Source organism: Falco punctatus (assembly GCF_963210335.1).
Source record: "Falco punctatus genome assembly, chromosome: 8".
Taxonomy (NCBI): domain Eukaryota; kingdom Metazoa; phylum Chordata; class Aves; order Falconiformes; family Falconidae; genus Falco; species Falco punctatus.
The window spans coordinates 25,728,375-25,754,698 of record NC_137588.1 but is presented as its reverse complement, the minus strand read 5'-3'; the positions used below and the strand labels follow the sequence as shown (position 1 = coordinate 25,754,698).

General features: G+C 58.1%; 2 protein-coding genes across 2 annotated transcripts in view; both read right to left on the bottom strand.

The window, feature by feature from the left end:
- LOC308068031 (uncharacterized protein) lies at positions 1-21,167 on the bottom strand. The gene is made up of 3 exons (XM_080397892.1): positions 11,685-21,167; positions 3,924-4,084; positions 1-3,384 (listed from the first exon to the last, which is right to left on the bottom strand). The coding sequence occupies exons 1-3, from the start codon at positions 12,118-12,120 to the stop codon at positions 3,067-3,069; spliced, it is 915 nt and encodes a 304-aa protein (XP_080254018.1). The 5' UTR covers positions 12,121-21,167; the 3' UTR covers positions 1-3,066.
- The window catches only part of IHH (Indian hedgehog signaling molecule), a 19,440-nt gene continuing 14,276 nt past the window's right edge, over positions 21,161-26,324 (bottom strand). The window contains exon 3 of the mRNA XM_080397866.1: positions 21,161-25,760. Within this exon, the coding sequence (XP_080253992.1) occupies positions 25,099-25,760 (662 nt within the window). The 3' untranslated portion in view covers positions 21,161-25,098. The remainder of the gene's footprint in view (positions 25,761-26,324) is intronic.

Genomic DNA, 26,324 nt, shown 5'->3' with positions numbered 1-26,324 from the left:
GGAGCAGGGAGACAGAGAGGGGCGGGGGGCAGACGGGGGGGTGCAGGAGAGAGCTCAGGGCGGAGGGGTGATGGGGGGGTGCGAGCAGGGAGGCAGGCGCAAGGCTGGGTCAGCGAAGGGGGTACCCGGGGGGGTGGGTGGGTGAGGGGGCTGGGGGACTGAGGTGGAGATGCCGGGGCGAGGGGTGCAGCAGGCTGGAGAGGGCTGGCGTAGGGATGCCGTGGCACCTTAACGTGGCCAGGTCACTCTGAGCTCCTTGCAGCATCGGTGACACAAATAACAACGTGACCATTGCCAAACGCAATTATGGAGCCGAGACTGGCAGAGGGGAGCCCTAGCTGCAGGAGCCCATCAGGTATCCTGGGCATCATTCCCATGGGGCACCACCACCGCCATAGGACTCTCCTGCATCTTCCCAGTGCCTTGGATGGCTCTACAGGAGGGGAGGACCCCGTGTCCCCAGTGGGGAGGGCCAGAGAGCCCCTCTAGGGTACACAGGCAGCAGCATGGCCACGTCCCACAGCCTGGGGAGGGTGCCAGGGCAGAGGCAGGAAGCGGATGCAGCTTTAATGGCATTTGTTGGTGTTTACAACATGAGTCATCTGGCTAAGCAGCCATAAATCAGCACCCCAACTCCTCCAGCATCAATTCTGTCCCCTCCTCTGTCCCCCCAGGACTGGATGAGTGGCTGGCTCCTGCAGGAACAACCTCATAAATAACAGCAACAAAACAAACCCTCCTGCAGCCACGGTGGGCCCATGTGCACCAGCCGCAAGATGAACGCCTCCCATCCATCACTTTAATGGTTGTACTCTGGAAATTAAACCTGTCACAGTCCATCAAGGTGAACGTTTTAAGTCTGTGACATCCCTTCAGCTCCCTTCCTCCTTCCTGGTACTTTGTTGTTGTTGTTGCTTCCGTTCTCTCTTTTTCCTCTCTGCCCCTCCCCATTCCTGTCCCCCCAACCTCACCCCCACCCCAGTGTGCCCAGCTCCAGCCTGTGGTCTTCTCTGTGCTCCCCCACTGCCAGAAGACCAGGTTGTACATCAGGTGGTAGATATCTTTGGCACTGAGACTCCTGCAGCCATGGGCTGGCATCTGCCAGCATCTCCGTGCCCAGTCCTGCATACCTGCTGGGGGGGTGCACAGCTTCCCTGGGGCAGTGGGTCTCTCCTGCCCTGCTGTCCCTGCAGGGTAATGGCAGGTAGCTGGGTACCATCCTTTCCTATTTCTCTTTCCCTTTCTCCTTTCCTTCCCTGTCTTTTTTTCCCCCTTCTCCCCATTCATTCCTCTCCTGCTCCATGTTACGCCAACCATCACAGGCTCCTGGCACCTGACCCCTACCCTGGCTCACATCTCCCTTGGAGCAAAAGCTGCACCCTCCCCACGACCAGAGCTCCCGTCTGGGCAGTGTCAGGGTCTGGACACCTCCTGCGTGAGTAGTGGGGTCCTGCTGTGCCCTGGGATGTGTTGCCTGGAGACAGTGGACCTGGGCACCGAGAATGCCACGCATCCAGGAGAAAGCTGCTGAGCTGCCAGCAGCCACTGTGGGTCACTGTCACTCCACACGGGACCATCGTTTGTCTGTCCGTTCACCCATCCGTCAGTCCGTCCATCCATCCATCCTCTCTCCCATCATCTGCTTCCCCTGCCTATCCCTCTGTCCCAAAAGTGTCGCATCTGCTCCCCTGCCCGGGGTGCTGCCCACCAGCCCCACTGCAGCCCCAGCTGCAGCCAGATGTTACCCAGCCCTGCGAGGTGTGACAGACCCTTACCTGTCCTGTCCATCACTGACCAGCTGCTGGAGGTGACCCGGGGCTCCCCAGGGGCTGCTGCCCCTCAGCAGCTCCCAGCCCCACCGCAGGTCCTGGGAGCAGACAGCCCTCCCTGCCACATCCAGGCAGGAACAGTGAGAAGAGAGGAGGGGACAGCAAGATGTGAGGCAGGAGGGAAACACCACAGGCTGCCTGGGAATGAGATATTCCAGCCCACCCTGCCCTGCCCCTGCAGCCCTATGTGCACTGTGGTGGTGAAGCTGCCCCCTCGGGCAGGGGGGTGGGGAGGCTGGACATTGCCAGGTTGGTCCCTCTGCCTTCATGGCCATCTCAGCATCCCCAAGGGGAGGCCCAAAAAGTGTGCAGGAGGCATGGGAGGTCTATAGTGTCTGCCTAGTGCTTCTAGGGAGGTGGCAGAGTTTCTGTTGTCGTCCTGCTACCAGGGGTTGATTTGAGCGCAGCCAGAGTGACCAGGGTCCGAAGAAGATCATGAAATGAGCCCATAAAGTGACTGAGCAGGATTCAGACATTGGCACAGGAAAAGGGGGATTCACCACAGCACTGAACCCTCACAAACAGCCTGAGCATCTCTCTCAACCTAGGAGGCCTCTGTCCCCACCTTACTTTGGGGCAATGCCACACTGATGCAACCAGGCTAATTGCAGCATGGAAACCAGCACTGCTGCATTAGCTGATGAACCAGCTCGGCTTCACAGGAGAGGTTAATTTTGTCCTGCAAAGCACAGATCCCACCAGGGATGCTGCAGGTGCAGGAGGAGGCAGGGCAGGCTGGCAACATCCTGGGCATCCTCATTCTCAGCCCTTCATGCAACCAAGGGGAAGGGCAGCTGGCACCACGCAGGGATACACTGCTCCAGGCACTGTCATACCCAGCAAGGAAGGGGCAGTGCACAGTCAAAGGAGGGTTTGGGGGTCTCTCCCTTCCAGCCATGCTGGTGGGCTGCCAGCTGTGCAAGTCTGCTGTCCCCACCCAGTTCCCCAGGTACCCTGGTAAGACAGTGCAGTGGCAGGAGTGGGGCAGAACCTTCTGTCCCCTAAGGAAGAGCACAGGCATCCAGATAACAGCTTTATAGGGGAGGGATGTGGGGACTCCCTCAGATACACACAGAGGAATAATTATGAGTTAAATAGGATCCAAACACACATAAGTTAAAGGGAGGCAGGTGCCCTGCAGCCCCCCAACTCTGCCCAGGCACAGTCTGTGTCTGCCAGCAGGGAGATCCCTGCCACTGCAGCCCAGCCCCTCTCCCCAGCTGGCTCCATCTGCCTTTCACAACACAGAGCTGATCTTCCTCTCCATGGCACCCATCTCCTCCTCCTCCTCTTCCTCTTCCTCCTCGCCTCCTGAGCAAGAGGAGTCTGGGCCGTAGCCCAGCTTGGCGGTGCTGCAGTGCAGAAAGCCGGAGCCAGGGCTGTGCCCCATGAACTCGTGGCTTTCGGCAGCTTGTCCCCGGGGCTCGCCTGGCAGCAGCTTCTCACAGGCTTTGCTGAGCCCTCGTTGCTTCTCAGCCTCTGCCTGTGCCCCCTGTTCCTTGGCTTTACGGCTCCGCTTCCACTTCATGCGGCGGTTCTGGAACCAGATCTTCACCTGCCAAAGGAGAGACCCCAGGGGAGAGCGTGTCCCCATGCCCCATCCTGTCCCCACTCACCCCCTCACCTTCCCTGCATGGAGGGCATCCCCCAAAACCTCTTTGTTGCAGGGCATCCCGTGGTGCTGCGGGTCTCTGGAAGGAGGCTGAGGTTGTCGTGGGGAGAGGAGTCCGTAGCGGGCTGCTTCCCCCTGCCCAGCTTCTGCAGGATGCCCAAGGACATGCACAGGGAGGTTTTAATTTTAGCCCCACAGAAAGCCCCCTCCCACAGTGTACCAAGGGATGGGAAAGCTCTGAAACCCAAGCTGGGGGTGCCAGGTGAAGAGGAGCAGTATTTCTGGGTGCCCTTCACAAGAGAAGGGCCTGGGGCCCACCAGGCAGGTCTCTGCAGAAGATGCTCCAGAAGGGCTGCTGGTGGGGACAGAGGTGTGTGGCGCTGATGGCAGCCAAGTGAGGGGCATCAGCATTGCCCATGACCTTGACTTCCCTCCCTGGAAGCTGTCTGGTGCTATGCTCCATCCCTCCAGGACCAAGGTACCTGTGTCTCGGTGAGCATCAGTGACGTGGCCACCTCAAAACGCTTGGGTCTGGACAGGTACTTGTTGAGCTTGAACTGGTTCTCCAGCTCCAGGAGCTGCTGGCTGGTGAAGGCTGTGCGGGGCCGACGACACTTCCCCATCAAGCCCGACTGTGGGGCAGCTGTGGAGCAGACAGTGGGCAGGGGTCAGGGGATAGCAGGGGTGTAGGGAGACACCCCCTCAGCAAGTTCGGGATGAGGAGGAAGGCGAGTGTCTCTTCCATCATCTCCCACCCCAATAATGGCTTTATTGCCTGGCTGATAGGAACCAGTGAGATATGTTATCAGGCCTCGGTGTGCAACTGGGATCAGTCCTGTGACTGAAATTAATCCTCCTTTTTTATTGCTGGGCCACGCAGGTGGCTGCCCAACTGCCAGGGGTTGCGGCGGCAGGGCTGCCCAAGAGCCCCACTATCTTGCCTGCAGCCCTTGAAGGCAGCACGGCGCTGAATCAGGAGGCAGCAGGAACAAAGGGACCTTTGAGAGTGCAGTGTGGGTTGGCTGCTGCGCTGTGTTTGATCCCTGCTTATCTCCTCTCCCCTGGCTTTATTGTCCTGATGAGTTCAGCTTTTACTGCTTCTCCTAGCACTGCAGCAGCAATCAAACCCAGAGGTTTGCAGCTGGGAGTAAAGTGCCAGAGCGGCACCGGAGGGGGCATTAACAGGAAAGGTCCTTGGCACGTCCCCACCACTGCATCTCAGGGGGGGTCTAGACGGAGCATCGTGGCCCCAGAGAGGTGCCCTGCTTGGCAAGGGTTGCTCTGGCTGGCCCGCTTTCCAGGACATGGGGCACCATCCATGTTATCTCCCTGAGATTCCAGCTTTGATCCCGACCTGCCCATCTCCCAAGGTGTCCACCAAGCCCTTCACAAACACAGCTGTGACACATGAGGCAAGAATTTATGGAGCAGGAATTAACTGATCGCAATCCAGGTTTGATCCCAAGTACCTGGATGCTGGGTGGGATGAGTCAAACAGGCAGAGCCCAGGCTGGCTGGGGCTCTGCAAACTCCTCATGGGAGTGGAGATGGACATGACCCTGCCTGGGCCTGCTGCCTCACATTGCCAGGAGAGACAGCCCATGGGACCCACCTTGCAGCCACTGGCCGGTTAAACTAGGGACTGAATAGAGGCACGGTGTGCTGACAGCTCTGACACACATACATGGTGTGTTACTTTGCACACAAAACATATTCAAGGCTAAAACCAAATGAGAGGCTCAAAGGATTTCTGGGACAAATACAAATGTCAGATTAAAGATGTCTCAGCTCCGCAGAGTTTGGCTGCTGTCTGGGCTCTGGCTGGCCGTGGGTGCTCTGGCTGTACAAATCCTCAGTAGAGACATGGGACCAAACAGACCTGAGAGGCTCTACTCCGCTAAGGAAAGGAGGTACCACGGGGACCAGCATCTGCAGGGACAGGGCAGCCCATGCTAACACCCCTTGAAGCTTCTTGGCGGGGAAGGCCAGAGATGCATCAGAAAGAACTGGTGGGGAAATTCATTCAGCCAGTGTTGGTGGGGAGCACAACACAAAGCATCCCCAGACAGCATCTGGCAGCCTGAGGGCTCTGGCACCTGGCAAGCCCCCTTTGCTGCCAGAGGCCGGGGGTGCACTGGGGCACCCAGTGCCTCAGTCCTGCCCTGAAGCAGGGGCTGCATTGCCCAGGCTGGCTATACCAGGTCAAGGAAGGGTCCCTCTGCGCAGGTCCTCTTTCTGCACATGGTCTGTAAAGGATGCTTCAGGTAAAGAAAAGGGAAGAGGGTATGCCCACATCCCAGCATTCAGTGATCCAGGACTTTGAAGCTGGAGGCTGTTTTGCCAGAGGTGAAGTAATACCATATTCCCAGGCTGAATTCCCCACCCCAAAGCAGAGAGCCTAGGACTTGGCTTCTAGGGCGCCGCATCCTGGCTCTGTGGAGCACAGACCACTCTGAAAGGCTCCTCTGTGCCTACTCCTATAAGGTCAGATGTGGCCAGCCTAAAAACAGATGTGGGAAGAGTGGTGGCACAGAAGTGAGTCTCAACCCCAAAAACAGTGGGAGTTTGGTCTGTCCAGCTTCAGAGGATACTGGAAGGCAGCTTGCTTTAACACATACCACCACGCCCCCCGGCAAGGGGTTCACTGTTCCCTGGGTAAGATGCTGAGGACTGCTTGGTCTAGCAGGGAAAAGAAGAATAGAATGTTTGCCCAAAAGCCAAATAAATCCAAATGGGATATATGCCAGATGACTACCAATGCAAGGGACCAACCACTGGAGCATGATCCCTCTGTCAGCCCCAGCTTCTTCATCTCGGTGTCTCCAATTCGGGCTCAGTGCGGTGGTGTCCATTACAAACCTTGTAAGGACCCTTACTTCCCTGGGAGCCCACCCTGCCTCCTGCCCCAGTGCTGACAAAAAAACCCCAACTCTCAAACCCCTCTGTGGTGGTGTTATACAGTTCAAGCCACCACCAGTCCAAAGCCCAGCCTACACAGGTACAGCTGGCCACCTAACCTGTGACGTCCTCTGACAATATGCCCTTCAGCAGCTACTATTACCCATCACCACCGTTCCCCACTGTGACTTGTTCAAGATTTGGCTGCAGACAAAACGGGGTGAGCCCAAACTGACATAGCTTTAAGGTCCACCTGACCTTCAGCCACCCAAAGCAGCAGGTCAGCATGGACCTGAGCAACCAAAATCTCTGGTCTCAGAGCTGCTGTTAACTTCCTGGAAGGGCCCTGGCTTATTTGCATGGGGAGAATATGGAGGAAAAGGATCTGCTGTTTCTCACTGAGGAAGGAGCAAAGGAAGGAGGAGGAAGTGGAGCCTGAGGATATGAAGAGGGTTTCATTTTCCCATGCAAAGAAATGATGTCTTATGAGTACTGGCAGCTCCAGCCTGTCCTGCGAGTGTGCTTAGTGGAGTCCTGCCCCCACTTGTCCTGTGGCAATCTGTCACATGGGCATGGAGAGCATTGTCCCAGGGGATGCATAGCAAGCATCCCCCCAGGGATCACCTCCCCCAGCCTGTACCAGCTGAGCTATGAACCCATCCTCATCACAACTAGCATCCCATAGATGGGGTGCCTTCCCTTTGGGAAGGCTCTCCCCATTATCCAGCTCCTACCAGAAGACCAGCGACTGCCTCAGCATCACACCTTTGCTTGCCAAAGGATTTCCTGTCTTCCCAGCCATCTCCTCTAGTGCTACATCTAGGATCAGAATTTGTCTCAATGTCCCTTCAGCCTGGCAGGGCTTGGACCCCCTGATGGGTACCCAGCATTTGGCTGCAACATCAGTAAATTAATTGCTTGGCCTGGAGCCGGGAATGTCCTCTGAGTCTGAGGCCAGGAGCTCTACAAGGCAGCTGCCTCCTGGATAATTAGATAAAGCTTATAAAAAATTGTTGGTTTATTTGATACATTTCCGTCTACTTGATAACAAAGGTAATCCTAGGTTGATATTAACCCACTTGGTTTTAATTTGGTTTGTTTATCTATAGTTCACTTAACTTTGTGGGCTGGCAAATAAAGGAGAGGAAATTAGCACCCTGACTGCTTTGGAGGTGTTTCTGCAGATGTCAGGGATGGGAGGGAGAGATGTGGTCTCACCAGCATCAGGGCCATCACCAGAGGCTTCTCCTGGTCTGCTGGCAGCCCTAACCATTGTCCATGGGCAGCCTGTGTAAGGGCACTTGCTACTTCTGTTAGCTCCTTACTTGCTCCACCTTTGACCCCTGACTGCTGCTTGCCAGCTGTTTTCCAGCCCATGCTTCCTGCTGACAACGGACCAGTGTGCACCTGGTGAGCCTTGGAAAGTGGTGATTTTTTAAACAGTTTGATATGACCTGTCTTGCCTGCTCTCCTAGCCCAGCACAGCCCATCAGCCAGGTCTCTGCTGCTGTGGGCAAGATCTGGCCAGAGCTCCAAGCCATCAAGGTGGTAAGTAGATGATGCAGAGAAGCAGCATCCCAGGAAAGCCATCTGAACACCAGGTCCCCTGCAGGGAATCCTTTGCTCTTCCTGAGAGTCTGCAGCTGTATGTCACCACTCTACGGCCTGCTCCTACAGCTCTCTGCCAAGGCAGGTCCACCACCACTGCATTTCCATGCTGATACCTGGGGCAAACAAATCACAGCTCCCAGAAATACTAATAGGCACGGCACCCTGGTGCAAAACGCTCCTCCTGTGCAGTTCAGGAGTGCTCAAAGCCCTAGGACAAGGACCCAGGCTGGAGACAGGCAGCTGCAGCAAGGGCATGCCTGCTCCTATGCTCAGGCTTCCCCACCCAGCCCTCTTACTCCGCATTGCAGCAGAGGCAGCCAGGCACTGCCTGCGACTCTGCAGAGGCAGATAGTGAGGAAGGCATGGTACCCACTTGCACTGCAACAGGAGCACTTTTCTGAGCAATCCCAGCACCCAAGACCAGGCCAGGTTCCTAAGGGTACCCACAGTCTCAGAGCATCTCCCCAGCACCCTACCTCCCCCATATACAGGTGAGAGCAGGGCGAGTGTGTGCATTGCATCCCCGCAGAGCTTGTGGCTTCAGTTCAGGGGCTGTCCCACTCCTTCTCCTACCCTGACCGTTTCCAGGAGACCAAACTAGATCATACCTGCAAAACACCTCTATGCATGCAGCTGAAGAAGGAATTTATTCCAGGATTTAGTCCTGGAATCCCCTATAAATAAATCACAAAGGTGATCTCCCTCTGGGATGCCCCAGAACATGTCCTAGGAGGCTTTCAGATTCATCTCTTCCAGTTATCTATCTGTCGGCTGCTACCCAGATAGCTAAACATGACCAGCACCAGTAGCATGGACACTTGTGCTCAGTCACTGTGGAAACCTCAGCCAGGCAGGTCCATCTGTCCGTCTAGGCTAGGTGTTGGGACAGGGCACCCAGCCCACCACCACCCTCAGAGGAATGAGGATGGGCTATGCAGGCAGCATGTCCTAAGCAAGTGCCCCTTCCTGTCCCTGCATACCCATGCCACTGTCCCTGTCCCCACACCATGGCCAGCACACTGGGGCAATATGAGCCCAGACACAGCCCTAACATGCAGCTGGAGCCAGTGCTAGTGACTACAAGGACAAGGCACACTGCAAAGGGACCTGCTTTCAGAGCCTGCAACGAGCCCACAAGAGGAAAGGCTGAGGACACACTTGAGAACCCAAATGTTCCCAGTGGACTGAAACAAGGATCTGAAGATGTGTGAAGAACAGGGTCTGACGATGCAGTCTACATGGCATTGGGAATAACACCAAGCAAGGACCAGGGGAGCAGGATCCTCGGGAGAACAAGTGTGGAGAGAAGAATAGACCCCAAGCTAAGCATAAGCCCCTCAGGTCAGAAGTGATGTCTGTGGGGAAGTATGGGCAGGTAGAACAGCTGCAAATGCACAAAGCTTCATCCTTCTGCCTCAGGGAGGCATCAGCTCACACTCTGCACCCAGCTTGGCCCCTGTGCTTTGAGACAGGGGGACATTTGGAAGAAACCCCTGAAAGCAGTCAGGATGGAAACTGGCTTGGAGGAGATGGAAGCAGTTGGGCTGTGTAGTGGGGGGAGGAGAAAGCTGAAAGGGACCTACAGAACCTTACCTTGCCATGTGCAGACCAGGCAAGCAAAGAGAATGGAGAGTGATTTGCTGTGTTTGGTGTGATAAATCTTGGGAGCAAACCGAAGCACAAAAAGCTTCACAGCAGGAGAATTGCTGAAATATTAAATAGGACAGTCTGTGGAAAAAAGAATCCCCCCCTGCAAAAGGCTCCCCAGAATTGGGAGCAGACACATTTAGGCAAGGATATGGATTGAAGGTGGTCACTGGTTTAAAAATCTGCAGATCTGGCAGCTTTTGCTGCATCCCTGTTAAACCTACATGTACCTTTCTTTGGCTCTACCCTGCTTTGGGCTCTCCAGGGTTCCCGTGCATCCTAGCACAGCCCAAAAGCTCTTTCCACAAGCTGTTCTTGCACCCATGATTTGGCCTTTGTGTCCTTTCAGCAGGGTTTTGGACACAACCAGCTCTGGAGTGCATCTTGCACTTGAGAGGTATGGAGCTGATGCACAAATGCAAATTTGATGCACAAATATCTCTACATTATTCCAGCCAGAAGCTGTGCTCAAGGCCACAGGGACAGATGCAGTGGTGTGATCCCACCCTGGTGAAACACAATCCTGCGTGAAACTGTTGGGATGCCGAGATACACTGACAGACTCAGACCCTGTGAGGACAATGTGGCCTCTGCAGAAGAGTAGGAAGGTGCTTCACCACCCAACAAATAGAAATATTTACACACACACACCCGCTCTTAACAACATCCTGGAAGACTGCACACAGCCCATAGCACTGGAGGCTTATTCTACACCTTTAGGTGCCACCAGCACTTCACGGCTGGACCTACCCTACAGTCCAGGGAGAGCCAGGGAAAGGGAGACAGCCCAGTGAAGGGAACAGACTCTTTCCCTTCAACCTGCCCAGGTATAATTTGAGGAAGGAACAATGAATGGGATGTTTCATGTTAATTCTCCATTTTTGTACTATTATTCATGCAGCCAGTTTATTAATTAACTGACTTAGGCAGCTTTTTTCTTTTTAGCGGGCTCCCAGATTATTAAGACCCTAAACTCAGCTAATTAATCTGGGTACTCTGCTGGTGGTTTATTCAAACCACTCCGCGTTTATTGCCCACTGGCCTCATCTTTGCAGTGACCAGACCTCTGCTCACCCCACGCACAGGGCAGGGGCCGGGTCACACTGCCAGGGGTGCCAGTGCCAGTGCCCGGCGGGGCAAGAGCCCGAGGTCGGTCCATGCGCCGTCCACGCCCTGCAGGACCCTCCCCACCCGTGGCCCATCGCTGCAGTGCAGGAGCCGGTGCCTGCCCGCAGCCCTGCCCGTGCCCGCCGTGCCAGGAGCTGTGCACGGAGCCGGCACCCGCTTTGCGTGCCCGAAGGGACCGGCGCTGAGCGGGAGCCGAGCGCGCTGCCGGGCTGACCGATCTCTGCATCTCCCGTCGGCACCGGGCTCAGCGGCCCCTCGCCCCCACGAGCCGAGCGCGGCGGCGGGCGGTGCCGGGAGCCCCGGCCCTTCCCCGGCCCAGGGGCCGGGTCCCGCCGCGCACCTTTCGGTGTCGAGCCGCAGGGATCCGGACGGTTCGTTCCCAAGTGCACCGGGTGGGAGTTATTCGTTTCCCAGTGTCGGTTCCCGCCGCCGCTTCTTTATTTTCGTTTCCTTCCCGCCGCGGCGGAGCTCAACGAGCCCGCGACGGCCGTGCGGGGCCGGCAGCTGGGGCCGGCGCGCCTGGCCCGGCCCTGGAGCGGCTCTGCTCCGGCGGCACCGGGGCGGGCAGTGTCTCTCGGGGCCGTCCCGAAGCACCGGGCCGGCGTAGGGCGAGACTTTGCCCTTCGGATCGGGTTGCCGGGGCCCCGCAACCCTCGAAGGTCTCCGAAGCGCGGGTCTTGCTTCCCCCCGTCAATGGGACCCCTGCACATGCCCTGGCTGGGGAGCGGGTCTGGGCGCAGCAAAAGCCCCGCGTTGGGGTCAGCTCCGAGGGCTCAGCGCCTCCGCGGGGCTCCCGACCAGGACCGCCGGGGAGCTGCGAAGAGGCGGCCTCGGAGACCCTCAGCCCTCCGTCCCCGAGGGCACCTGCACCCCGCTGTGCCGGCGGGGGCCTCCGGGGTTTGGAAGGGGCAAGAGCCGCGTCCCGCCCGACAGGAGGGTGGGTCCCCGGGGTCACTCACCGTGGAAGTCGGAGAGCCTCGGCACCAGCATCCCGGCTCGGATCCAGTGCTCCAGCGGGAAAGAGCCGGCCACGGCCGCCTTCAGATGCTCTGCGCCGGGCGGCGGCAAGTGGGGGATGCCGGTGTAGGCGAAAGCGGGGTGCTGGCCCCCCAGGGCTGGGAGCGGGTACACGGCGGGCGGGTAGAGGGCCGGCAGGGCGCCGAGCCCGGGGCCGGGGAGGTGCAGCAAGCCGGGCTTGGGGACGAAGCCGGCCGGGGCGAGGGGCGCAGCAGCCGCGGGCGCCCGCGGCGAGGGCGTGTCGGAGCGCCCGGCGGGGCCGGGGCTCGCCGCGGGGCTCCCGGGGCTCAGCCCCGGCGGGGAGCCGCTCCGTGCCGGCTCTTCAGCCAGGAGCGCCTCGATGCGGAAGTTTTGGGACTTCTCCATGGGCTTGTGCATGACCCAGCCCCTTGCAGAGCCGCCGGGCCCCCCAGCACCCCGCCGCTCCCCTGCCAGGGCACAGCCCGGCCGGGCAGCCCCGGGCCAGCACTGGCGGGCATCCACCGGCGGGGCCCCGCCGCACCGCGCTCCGCGGGGCTGCCCTCGGGGGCAGCCCTCCTCTCCGCTCCTCCTCCCGGGCACTCGCTCGCCCGCCGGCACAGGGGGGGTTTTAACCCCCCCTCCACCTGCCCCAGCTCCCCATTGGCTCCGCGCCGGCCCCCCGCCCCGTCGGTCCGGCCTGCCTCCCCGCGGGCCCCAGCCGGGCTCCCCGTCGGTCAGCCTCCCTCCTCCGGCTTCCTCATCCCCACGCCGCAGCCGCGGGGACGTGCCGGGGCCTGACCCGGACCGCTCTGCCTCTTCCCAAGCCTGGCAACCCAGCTCAGTCCCGGTCCACAGCCAGAGGGTCCCCAGCCTGCAGGACCCACCGCCCAGGGCGCTGAGCCCATCGTCCTGACCCTGAGCCAGTCTTACTTTCCTTAGAGCCGCTCAGCGGGGCAGTGGGTCCGTGGCTGCAGGGGAGCCGTCTGTGGGCTGCAGGAGCCCTGGAGAGACTAAACAGACCTGGGCACATGCAGGCGAAGCATTGCTGGGCTCCAGTGCAGCCCTGGCTCTGCGGAGCCCCCAGGCACTTAGGGGGCAGAGTGCCTGGCTGGCAGGGCAGGAGAGGTGCTAGCTCAGCAGCAGGCTCGTCGGGATCACTGGCAACACCCAGCTGTGCCATTTCCCTTGGCACCACTCTGGGCCAGGGAGATCAGTGGACCTTAGCTGGTCACACACATCTGCCTCCCTGGGAAGGAAGAGGGCAGGGATTAGCCCCACGGACAGCCCAGAGCTGGGTTTGCTCAGAAAGGGATTTGCTGTAGATGTCACCCTGCAGTAACCCATCCTACTTGGACAGAGGGTGCTGTGGGTGGAACACTTCCCCCTTCCACCCGCAGCACCCCTGTGCCTGCTGCTATACCATCTTCCCACCATCAGGGAATCTGTAGCCACCCCCCCCACCCTCCCAAAGCTGCATCCACCCCTCCACTTTCCCACCATTCGAGTAGCCAGCCCTGCCAAGCGGCAGGCATGGGCAGGACAAGATTTGGGGAGGAATGGAGCAGCCCTCACTCCCAAGCGCAGGCAAAAAACACAGTAAGTATTCAAGGAATAGAGGGCACAACGAAGACAGGACAACTCTTCTGCGGGTCAACAGCCTGCAGTGGTGACAGCAGCAAGGGGAGGAGCCACTGCTTCCTTATCTGAGTCCCCAGGACTGGCTCCAAGGGTTGCAATGGCTTGTTAGCTTTGCACAGGGAACATGCCTTGAGACCTGGGGCAGAGACTGAGGCTGCTGCACTGGGGCACAACAGAGAAGTCACCACCACAGTGACCGCCATGGGGTGGCAGACAAGTAGATAGCCAGCCCAGGAGAGCCTGGGTAACCCCTGCCAAGCCTCAAGAACATTTGAGGCTGTAGCCGCAGTACCTTGGGCAGTGGGAGCAGGGCTTGAGTGGGGCTTGCTTGAGGGTCTGGGTCACAGCCTTACTGTCCTCATGAAAGTTCCCTGCACTACCCAAGAAGGCTCTCCAAAGACAAGCAGCTCCTCCAAGGATCAGCAGCCCAGGCTGATGCCCAATTCACAAATCCCAAGGTGATGTGAGTACGAGCAGCCAAACCACAGCCTTTGAATTGCACAAGCAAGAAATCTTTGCAGACACCAGCCATAAAACCTAGGAAAATCACAGAGAGGGTTCCCTCCTCCACATGAGTCAAAGCCAGACACTGGGACCCTTGCAAGAGGGTAGTCCAGGGCTGGAGCAGCTGGCACACAGCCCACACCATGCAGGGCAGAAAGCTGGAGCCCAGGGCTGCACACAGGAGAGCTGTGCTGGGCAGTGGCTGGCAGAAGGGGAGGGATGCAGGCAGTGATAGATGCCAGGGTGCTGATGAGTTCACAGTCTTCAGGGTCATTAATCAGATCAGAGCTGGATTAAGGTGTCTGAAGTCTGATTAGCTTCATTTCCCACCTCAGGAAGGAGGGAACCCTCTTCCCCATCCATCATGACTTCTGGTGACAGCTCACCTGGTTGCTAACTAGATCGGAGAACTGTAATAAGTGAATGTGACTGTGGCCTGGCCCCTCACCTCCGCCCAGCATCCTTCCTCCATAGAGGATCTAAGGCAACCCTGACAGCCACAGGTAGCAGACTCCTGGATATCAACCAGAGAGACAGTTTGTTCCCAATAGCCTGGGGGTACATGGCACTATGGACAGGAGCTGCCCCAGGAAACTACCCCACTTCAGGAGGAGGTGCAGTTTAGGGCGTGGATGTTCCCAGCCAGCACCACACTGCTTCCAGTTGCCCCACAGCTTACCCTGTGCTGTTACCCCAGGGCCTCCTTTGCTCACCCAGTGATAGCACAGCCCTCCCAAGGTGACAGACTCTGTGAAACAGGCCAGCAAACACTACCTTGCTGCTGTGGAAGACCTTGAACCCATCCAGAACAGATCTCCTAAGCCCCATAGAGACCTAGATGGACCATTTCAAATCCCTGAACCCGCCAAGGTGTTACTCCCATCTCCACAGCCCTTGCTGTCTCAAACCCACCCCATCAGCATCTCCATTTGTCCCCTGCCTGATGCACCTCACGTTGACTGTGCCCTAAAGGTTCCTCCACACCTAATCACTTAGTCTACTCTTGGCCAGCAAGTGCAGACCAGGGAGAGGTCCATGCTGCTCAGGAAGCAGTGAGGTTCCTCAGCTCCCTCACTTCTCCAGGAGGGCCCTGATCACAACATCCCTCACTGGGCAATGGGCAGCACCAGAAGCACTCACACAGCCCAGAGCTTCCTGCGACTCTGTCATTTGCCCAGGCATTTGGGTGTGCCTCAGCTGGATGTTCAGAGCCCAGTCTTTCTTCAGCCACCTGAAAGCAGCAGTCACAGCAGTACCTATGCAGGTGTACCTAAGCCCTGAAAAGCCTTTTACTGCTGATGTGAAGGTGCCTAGCTAGACAACTGGAGCCCTCTTTGCTGTGTCCATAGCCTCAAATGGATTGTCTCCATGCAACTTCCATCCACGTGAGGTCAAGCAGCAAAACTAGAAGAGCAAACACCCACATGGCCACCAAAGACACCCAGCTCTGGTGCACACAAGTTTTTGGCATCAGTAGAGACCCACAACACTCCCTACAGCAGTTCACAGACTTCCCCAAACTGTCACCAGCAGCGCCTGAGCTCTCAGAAACGAGCCAGGGGAGTCACAGGTAGTGTTTGGGAGCACAGTTCAGTTTTACAGCTCCTCCACTTCCTCAGTGTCACCTTGGGAAGCAATGTAACATCCCCTGAGCAAACCCAATTGCCCCAAGATCAAAGTGAAGGGTGCCGAGGAAAATCCATACCCTGATAAAAAAATTACCGACTGGGACCAGACTTACATTTTCCCAGGATCAAGTCCTTATCCCAGGCATCAGATGAACACATGACCCATGCTGGGGCTGTGTCTTGATTGCCACCTAACCTGTCATTTTTGCTATTCCTAAATGCACAATTTAGCACCAGGTCCTTCTGGTGGGTTTGGGTCACCTCCTGCCTTCAGTCAATAGATGGTACCATTGAAACAGGGACTGGTGCAGGAACAGGTGTGCTTAGATCGTCCCAGAGAGGTGGCAGGCACCCTCATTTCTGCCCAGGCTATACAGCTTTTAAGCCTTGAAAGAGCTCCCTATCCCCAAGACGGCTGCACCCACTTCGCTAAGCATTAACTTCTCCCCAGGTCACAGTTATCAGAGCTTTCCGTCTTTAGAAATTACTTGCCTGTAAGAGACCTACAGTGCAACAACCTCGTTTAAAGTATCTCTCAGGAAGCAGTCGATCTTGCTGCTCTGGCCCTGGTGCCTCAGGTCACCTTGCAGCACTCTGAAGGCCCAAGCCAGCTAGTGAAGAAATAAAGCCCAGAAATATCACCAATGCTGCAGACACAGGCTGTGAGACTGCTCTCAGCTGTTTTCCCAGCCGTTTCCCCATGAGAGGGGCTGTAGAAGTGTCCCACCCTGATCTGTGCTCTGCAGCCTCCAGCCCAGAGCAGGCTGAGCCCCTGGTGTGAAGCACTAGGTGTAAAATTTTCTGGTCTGCTCCTGTTTGGGGGGAGTCCCAGGTTTTGTAGGAGCCCTAACTACTACCTGCAGCAGGATGCTGCCCTTTCCCTGCCCCTCACAGCAGGGCCACCCGCTATCTCTGGAGTCTGGGAAGCCACAGGAGGCTGGTGGGGAAGGTAAATAAACTGCCAGCCCTGTGGTGATTTGTAGCTAAATGAACAGTTGAAGTCACCTGTGAGTGGCCCAGGGCCGTTAACCAACCAGATAATGGGTCTTAATCAGCCCCACAGTGGTAGGAGCTGACTTTAGTCTGTGTCAGACCTGGCTGTGCCAGGTCTGAGGTCTTAGGCTGCTTGGTGGCCATCCCTTCTGCAGAAACACTAGCAAAGACATCCACACTGTGGGGACAGATTGGTTGTCTATAGAGCCCTACAGAAATGCACACAGGGCCCCTCATATGTTTTTAGGGGTCTCCCCTACTGTGGTGATGGCAGGAGACAAGTGCCAGGTAAGACCCTAAAGCCACCTCCCTGTCTGCTTCCAGGGGTGCTGTGCTCAGTCACTACTGCTGTGCCCTCCCTGCATCCCCTCCTGTGTGGGTCTGCCTGCTCCTGCTCACCCCAGGGACTTCCAAGTCAGGCACAGGCTCCTGAGCAATTCTCCATCCTGGCATATCAGCAGGCAGGGATCTGTCCTCCAAGGCAGAAATCCCCATGCCACTATCGCCCTGCCACTGCGTGGCCTTGGTGGGGGACACGGGTCCCCCTGCCCACCTTACCCAGCCTTTGCGCCTCTCTCCACACTGAGCTCCATGTACCTGCCCTGAGCGAAAGGGTTAACAGGCAAAGCAAATATGGCTCAGTCTGTCCTAGACAGGCCTCCTGCAGGGATTTTGGAGCAGCTGTTTATTTAGCCAAGCAATTCCTCAAATAAGCAGTCCCATTTCTGATGGGACATGGCAAGGCTGAGCAGAAAAACATGTTAACAGCTCCCATCCTGGAGCAGGGGGATGGCAAACTGGCACAGGAAGGCTTGCAGGGCAGGGAGGGTGTCTATCTCCAGCAGAAACATCCAGAGTGGCTCTGAAGTGCCACACCTGTCCTAGCGTACTGCCGCTGTGAATGGCTGGGGCACCAGCACCCTGCAGGATCAGACCGTATGGCTGCATGGGACAGGCAGGGGATGCCCTAGGGTTCCCCTCTATCAGCTGTTGGTTCAGCTTTCTGGGACGCAGCTATACCCTGCAGAGGTGGGGACAGATGGCTTGTCCCATCGGAAATGCATGCCTTAGAGACAGGGGCACACAGTCATCTTGGATCTGTTTCTAGCAAGAACCCAGGGTCTGACTGCTACATTTCCAGTCCCATTAGCCCCTGACCCCTTTCCCCTTAGAGCCTGATACACCATGAGGCCAGAGCCAGAACTGTCCAGCCTGTTGCCCCCAAATGAGCTCTGGTAGCATCTGGGCTCACTCTCAACCTCTGTCTTCACCCAGACATTGGCTTCTTGGGGGGAGAGGCTAAACAGCCAGCATCTCACATTAGCCCGGTATTGTCCAGAGAAGTGACTGAACACACTGCATCCTTCCTGCTGCTTCCCTATGCTCCTGCTCCCACAGCCCTTGCCCAGCACGTTGTGCCCAGTGTCACACATCCCTGGCACAGCCAGGCTCTCCTTCCACCTGGTTTGCCATCCCTCTGCTCCCCCACCCATCACTGGGCACACGGGGGGATCTCCCAGCCCTGCTTTTTCTTGTCATCTCCAGGATCTTCTGTTTTTTGCTTCATTGGGTCTTGTCCCAAGGCCAGAGCTGCTCCCTGGGAGGGAAGAGAGCCAGGGCTCAGCTCCAGGGGAGGGGGCAGCGCAGGGATGGCTGCAGAGTGACACCCCCCCAGCAGCACAGCCTCACCTCTTCCCTGTTAATAGCCTTTCCATGGAGTCAGCTCCTAACCTGCTCCCAGGGTGACAGGATAAATCAGCTGCTCCTCCCAGGACCTTGGGCTCTAATTAATGTCAGCTCATTAACAAGATAACGGCCATTTATTACCTTGTCTCCCTGGCTGCTGATTAACCCTTTCCCAAGGTGGGGGCAGGAGGTGGCGATGCCGTGGGACAGGGGTGGCAGGAGTGTGTGATGTCTGTGCAGTGAGACCTAGGGACACCTCAATAAGGGGGGTACAGATGGAGGGACAGGCAAGCAGGACTGCAGAAGGGCCTGACTGAGGGACAGATGGGACAAGGGGGAGGTCAGGACACTTGGGCTTTCTTCCTAGTAGAAAGGATTAAAGCCTTGAAGGAGCTGCCAAGACTCATGGGCTCCCCCTGGGTTGTCACTGTGACCTCCAGTGCATCCCTGTGCCTCAGTGTCCCCAAGAATTCCTATCCCAGCTCATGAGGGAGAGTATGGCCAAGACCTGGAGCTCAGCACAAAACCTCTGTGCAACACTGGCCCTCAGCCTCTATTTTGAGGAGCTGCCCCACAGCCGGTGGGAACCCACCAGCATGTCTTTGCCTCTAGAGGAAAAAGCAGCCCCAGCTCCATCTCCCAGAGCACTGCATACACCACAGAGTGGTGGGGCAGGATGATCTGCCCTGGGGCAAGAGGGAGCCTTTGACTTGACCTTGACCTGGGCCTGGGTATGGAGGGCAGGAGCAAGGAGGCTGGGGCGGGCACGATACCCCCGCTCAGCTGCCCAGCGCCAGGCTGCAGGGGCTAATGCTCTCTGTACATCAATCATGCTGCTCGGCGGCTCCCTATTAGTGGGAGCAGCGGCTGGTTAATCAGGCTGAGGGCTTCGGCTCGTTAAGCTGACACCTCGGTTGTGAGAGTGAGACATGGGGGCATGCAAGGTGCCACTTATTTATTTTCTTCTTTCCCAGGGAATATATTAAACAAATTAAATTCCTGGAGTGTTAGGTCAGCACAGCCAGCTCTGTGCCTGTCCCAGCTCTACCTAGCTCAGCTGTGGGGAGGGGACTGTGCTTCCTAGCCTGCAGCAAGCCCCTGGCACCACTGCAGGGCCCCAACCCCTCCCTCCGTGCCTCCCCAGCCCCTTGCGATAAGACACAGCACCCCTATTTCCCTCCCTGGGCTGTGCTGCAACCATGGTTGCTTGGTGGTGCTGAGTGTGGTTGGGAGAGCAGGAGATCTTGTGAGAAATGCAGACCATGATTTCATATGGAAAGTCCCCTGGGAACCTGCCTGCTGTCCCTAAACGGGCTTCCCTGGCCCCACTGTGCAGGGAGCTGTGGGGCAGCCTTGAATGCTTTCAGGGCAGCTTGTAATGCTCCGTGCTCCAGGGAGAGCCAGGGACTGGTTTCAGCCATAGCACCAAGATTTTTTCTTTGCACTCTGGTGTTAAGGACATCGGGGCTAGTGGCAGGTTGGCACTACAGGGTCCCTCTGTGAGCAGGAGTGCTGGGAGGAAACTTGCTGCAAAATAGTTCCTGGAGTTTATTTATTGACTGGTTGCAACTCTTCCCTCCATCACCACCTTCTCCCTCCACATTCTTCCAGCAAAGTTAGTGGCAGCCTGCCCCTCTCCGCTGTCCTACCCCACCCCACCCCATCCTGTCAGCCCCATCCCTTCACAGAGACCGGCCCCTTCCACTCAACCTCAGTCCTTCAAGCATCTCTTCTTTTCAGCAAGGGACCCACCTTTTGCTGGTGGAAGGGTGACTCCCTGGAGGTTAGTGAAGAATTAGAAATAATTTAATTTACCTCCCTGTTCAGGCACTTTGATGAGCTGAAAGGCCCCTTGTCAGGCAGCGAATCCATCTTCCTCCAGCCTTACATCAAATTTCATTCACTAATTAGAAACTCCTGCCCCAGAGCGTGCTGCCCCCACCCTGGCCGTCCCTTCTCCCCACCAGCACCATTATGAAAATAAATCGTTCCATTAGCTGCATTGTTGTGGCTGTGAGGCCCAGTGCTGGGAGTTATTAGAGCAGGAGGGAGGGCGTTGGATTGACGAATGATTTATTAAGGAAAAAGATCCTGATTAGATTCTTACTTGTCCCCTGTGCCTGGGTGCATACTGACACAGCCCCTGTCCCAACACCTGGGGCACCCCAGAGCCACTCGTGGAAGTCAGCACTGGATGGCTGCAGGGTTTCCTATGTGTCCGTATCCTGCTAGCTGACCTCGTGGCACTGGAAGCCCCCCATCTCATACTGGGATAGTGTACGAGGTAACGGCTGATGCCTGCTGCCAGACCCCCGGCGTGGTCCCCAACCACCTCTGCCTTCCCCTTCTTTGTACGGGGCGGTGGGGAACCACCAGTATCACCTCCAGCTCTGTCTGCCCTGCAGTGGGGACCCACAGCAGGTGCTGGGTGGGTCCTGCTGACCAAGGCGGGGATACAGGAAGGGAAAGGTGGGCATACAGAGACACATGGGTGCTCCGGGCATTGCCTGGAATATAAAGTATCCAGGCTAGAAAGGCAGTAATTTGGGGGAATTGGGTGGCGATACCGAGAACCAGAAGGTGTCCAAACCTGACTGGTGAGATGGTGGGCATGTGTGTGTCCAGGGGATAAAGGAAGGGGATAAAGGTGTAGGAAGTGGATGTGTGTGTGTGTCTGTCTGTGTCTGTACAGGCACAGAGGGCTGTGGTGTGACTCCCAGAGGCTGCTGCCTGCTAAAAGCACCTCCATCTCTGCCCGGGGGCAAGCTGCCAAGTGCAGGCAGAGAGGCTTTGTGGAGGGGCAGTCCCTGTAATGGAGGGGGTGCTCCCAATGCTGTCCCCACACACATGCGGCAGTTGAGAGAGGGACAGGAGGTGGGGGCTTAGGGCAGAGGGGGAGATGCTGGAGGCGTTGGGGGCGTGGGATGAGCTCCACAGCCCACACCACACACCCTCCTGGGGCTCCTGTGGACTTGGGGCCAGAGCACTGCCCCCCCCCCCCCCCCCCCCCCCCCCCCCCCCGACAACAGCTCTGCAGAGAGCAGGGTCCTGCCCCTGCCCCTGGAGCAGCATCACTCCAAAAAGCCATTAAGCTAATGCGAGTGAGAGTGAGAGGCTTGTATGGGCTCCTTCTGTGGGCACACGCTGGCTGGCAATGTGTGGTGCTGAGCTGGGCTGGGCAGCCTCTCCTGGGCTTTTCGGGGGGGGCAGCTATGGGTTGGTCTGCTCCCACTGGGAGGAGGATCCCCGTAACCTGCTGCATCAATGCTCACAAGCCCAGATATTTTGGGGTGAAGCCCCCATCACCATCACAGCCCAGGCACTGGGGATCTGATTGGACCCAGAGCTCCCAGACAAGCCACCTCCTTGCCCGAAGATATTCCCCGCTCTGTGGGGAAGGTTTTGTCTTAGAGTCCTGCAGGATCCCCACCCTGCTGTCATCTCCAGCCCATGCTACTCAAGGGTGCAGCTCCCCACAAACATGAGATGCTTTCAGGGTGCTCCATTCCCGCTCTCCGATGCCCCTCGCCTTGCCAGGACCAGAGCACCCAGCATGCCAGCCTGGGGACAGGAGCGGGCCTGGCTGGCGCTGCCACGGCAGAAGGCCACAGGATGAGGGACAGACGGGAGAGGCGGGGACGGGAACAGTGTTCCCCCTTGTTAACAGCGCTGGACCCTGTAGCCTTTTCAAGGCTCTGAATAGGGGGTGGTACGTCTCCTCCCCTGAATTTGGGGCCGGGGGGTATTAGCGCTGGTTTAACATGTCCAGACAGGGCTGGAGGGATGAGGGGGGGCGGCACACTACCCCAGATGGGAGCATGTGGGGGGTTTCTCCTGCCACCACATGCCCTTCCTCTCCCTCCCGCCCACCATTCACATGGTAATTAGGACAAATTGATGGAGAGACCATCCATTGTGGTACCCTCCAGCGTGTCCCTTCTGCCGGCCACCCACCAACATCCCCATCCATCACCACCCAGCCGGGACCCTGGTGAGACCTCCCCACCCGGGACTGGCACCCTGGGAGATGGGGCTGCTTCAGGTGCCCACAAGCAGTGGGGCAGCCCCCAGGCTGACCTGGCTCTCCTGGGGCAGAGTGACAAAAGAGGGAGGGACGTTCAGTGAAGGAAGAGCCCCCCATAAGTCCTGTCTGTCAGCTGGACATTATTTTGTCCTCACCATCCCTGTCATGGGGCTTTATGGAGCCAGGGGAAAGTTAATGAGGCTTCAGAAAGACCCCAGAATCTTATTTATGGGTGTCCACCCTTCCCCTCACTGCCCTGGGCAGGATCCCCCCATTTTCCCTGCTTCCACCCCAAAGCAGCCCCCTAATAGCCTGCAGCATCCTCCTAATGGGGCAAAGAACTGTTCCCCCATTCTCACCGATACCCTAAAAACCTGGGCCTGGAGATGGGCTTCCCACAGCACCATGGGGCACCCCAAAGGGCACATCCTCCCCACACGCATCCCCTGCCTTTGGCTCCCCCTGCCGTGCCAGCGACGGCAGCCTGATTGAAATTTCACTCCATAAAGCGCCTCTCGAAAGCCTGACCCCGTGGCCCCCCCAGGGACCAATTTGTCCTTCTCTGTAATAAGAACCTAATTAAATTAGCTCAGCCGCCTCGCAGAGCCCTTAAATTAGCCACGGTGAGGAGGGCTCTTGCTGACAGCTTGCTGCCGAATTGCTCCGCACTCACCATGCTGTGGGGTCCAGGGAAAGCCCTGGTGGGACCCCACTGCCAGCCCCCCCGCCCCAGGAGACCAGGGCAGGACAGCCTGGAGATGGGGCAGGGAGTTCACAGAGAGGCACGTGGGTGGGATGGGGATGGGGATGTTGTGTGGGGTGCTGGCTGGTGGTCTTGCCTTCTGCTGGCTTGGGTATGGGGTGGAGGGGGGACAGGGCTGGCAAGGGGTGAGGGGACACAGCCAGCAGTGACTAGTGCTAATGGCATTGGAAACCCAGTGTACAGGGTAAGGGGAACACCTTCTCCAGAAGCGCTGGGTTAGTGGGTGTTGTGGTGATGGAGATGGTGGGCAAGGGTGTCCCAGCACAACCAGGTGCTGGGGTGATGGAGACTGCGACGGAGAGGTGTCCCTGGCAGTCCCATGGTGACTGTCCTTCCTACATCCTGCCCTGCTTGCCCTAGTTTCAAGGCAGCCCCAATGACAGCTTGGTCCCATATAGGCTGGGTCACTCCCACAGCCTCCAGCTGCCCACTTCCCCCAAGTATGGGGCAGTGGGTAGGGAGAGCTTGCCCCTTACACGTGGGGGGCACCAGGGTGGCCAAATCTTGCCAGAGAAAGATTCCTAAACAAATGCAAGATGCCCTCTAGGCCTGCCTGCCCTGTTTATGATGGGCAGTAAGTGTTTCCAATCCCTGCCTGCCCTCCCCACACCAGAGGTCAGAGCTCCCACCTAGGAGACGATGGATTTATTGGTCTGTGTCTCCAACCAGGAAAAGTACATCCAGTGAAGACAAAAATATACCTGCCATTGGCTGTGCTCACACTCTCACTTTGCCCTGGACAACAATCACCATAAAAACTGTGCTTTAAAATAATCTTTAAATAATTTCTGCTTTTGTTAAAAAAAAAAATATCACCCCCCCAAAACAGCTTTCCCCCCACCCGCTCCCGTCTTACCCTGTACGTGCCCACGCTGCCTCCCATCTATGGTACATACAAAGAGCAGATAAATAAATAAAGATGCGTGATGCTGCAGGAGGGACATGGGTCACATTCCCCCCACAATGCCCTCACCTCTGCTAACGTGGAGCCAGGAGAGGCTGAGAGTCTAGCTAGGATTCTGGGGGGGACGACTGTGGCTGCAGCTCTGATGGGACTCCCCCCAGGTCCCGGGAGCAGATGAGCAGCAATGAGTTACCCTGAGGGTTTGCGGTGCTGGGGGGGTCTGGGAGGTCAGGCCAGGGAGGGTCTGGAGCTTGGGGAACGTTTTAGCTTTGGGGTGGGAAAGGCATGTCTTTGGGCTGAGCCAGCTCAGGGCAGGATGTTGGGAAGGCAAGGGAGGGAGCACTTTCTACCCAGCAGCTTTCCTTCCCCTGGCTCTGGCAGTCTGGAGCTGCAGCCCTGGCTCTCCCCACCCTTGCTCCCACCAGTGTATGCCCATGCTTGGCTGGCACTCACATCCTCCTGCCTGCATGCCCGCCTCCATAGCCCCCCATGCCATCACAGTGTCCCCATGGGCATGCCTGGCCAGGTGGCTATGGTGCTGGCTTTGGACAGAGCTTGGGGTCCCGCTCCCCAGTCTCTTGCTCCAGCAGCACTCATGGCATCAAGCCAGGGGTCTTGTGCCAGAGCCATGTAAGCCCCTCCAGCCCTGCCACTGCTTGGGCACCCCAAGCATACAGGGGCTGGTTTTGGGTGCCTCCTGCACCCACAGTCAGGGCTAAGGGCAAGGCACAGTCCCAGTACCTGGGTCACCCTCCTCCCAGTTGCCACGTCCTTGGGATGGTAATGGCATTGCCTACCCTTCCACCCAGGCTGCCCAGCAAAGGGTCCTGCTTGGGTGCAGGCAGACTGGGAGCCCCGCGGGAGCAGCCTGCAGCTAGGGGCTCCCTTCCTGCTCCCCGTTATCTATCAGACCTCTGTCATTAGCTGATTCTGCACACGCACACGCACATTACACACACACACACAAATAGCAGCATGTGGATCCAGCCGGGGGCACCCCCATGTCCATGGGGGAACCCTTTGCGCCTCCTCCCTGCCCCCAGGAACAGAGGGTGAGGAGGGGGCAGTGGGCATGGAGGAGGCACACCGGGGAACCCCAGTGCCCCCCAACCAGGAGGTGGCTGTGCCTCGAGCAGGCAGGGCTGGAGGCAGGTCCCCATGGGCACCCAGGTTTGGGAGGGGGTGCTGGCTCCTGGTGAGCCGCCCCGCAGCCACCACCTCCACCAGCAGCACTGGCTGCAGCTGGGGTGCACCCTCAGCTCTCCATCTGGGGTACCCCCAGTGGGTGGAAGCTGTCAGGGGGCAGAAGCAGTCTGCCCAAGCGGTAAAGCAGCCCCGAGTACCAGTGCACACCGTCCCCCTGCACCCCTGGCCACCCCACTAGGCTATGGTAGAGCCGGAGTGGCCAGAAGGCCAGCTGCGCCAGATGTTGCTCCTGCACTAGGGCAAAGCACGAGGCCACCACGCCATCCACCACCAGCGTCCCATGGCGTGTCAGCGGGGCATAGGCTCCCACGTCCCTCCGGTCCCACACCTCTACCACCTCAGCAGGCTGCAAGCCGCCCCCCACCACTGCCACTAGCACAAAATGTCCAGGGTGCACACGGCTGGCAAAGGTGGGACGGAAGTGGGTGGCAGGCGCCGAGGCATTCTCGGCCACAAAGAGCAGGTGGGTGGGTGTCAGGACCAGGCGTCGGGGTGGCTCCCGCGTCTCGATGACATGGAAGGAGGTGAGGGTATGGGGGTCCTTGTCCAGGAAAGCCAGGAAGTCGCTGTATGTGGGCCTGCCAGTCCCGTCCATTGCCAGCACCCGCTGGCCTGGGCGCAGTGCCCACAGTGGAGTCTGGGCACCATCCTCTAGCGTCGCCAGTGCCCGCCCAGGGAAGCAGCCCCCCGTCTTCGCAGCGGCTGAGTGCTCTGCATGGGGAGAGAGAGGACAGGAGGGTTACCCATCTGCCAGACCCCCAGTATCACCCTTCCACAATGCAGAGACCCTCCCAGGCTGTCCACCCAGGGGTAACCCATTCCTGGCATCACCAACGTGCATGTACCCTACACACTTCCAGCCACCAATCCAGCCTGCTTTGGTGCCTGCTCCCCCAGCCACTGTCTCACTGGGGGTGGCAGCTGGGGGCTCGAGCCTTGCACAGCAGCACCTACTCCCCACTCTGGTGCCACAGTGCTGGGACTGCTCTGCAGAGCCAGGTCCCGAAATCTGCCTGGCAGGGGGAGCGGGGCACAGCCACAGCCTCAAATGTGCAAGGCAGTGCCAGGGGGCACCCAAAGCTCCAAAGAGAGGAGGCAGAGCCTTGAGCTGGTGCAAGGCTGAGGAGCAGAGTGCCTGGTCGCATTCTGCATGCTCCCAGAATCCCTTTTCCCTGCAGTGGTGGGCTTGGGTACTCCTGGGGAGGACGCTACAAGGAAGGAACGGCGCAGGGTGTAGCACCCTCCCCCAGCATCACAGCACGCCTCCACTCCATG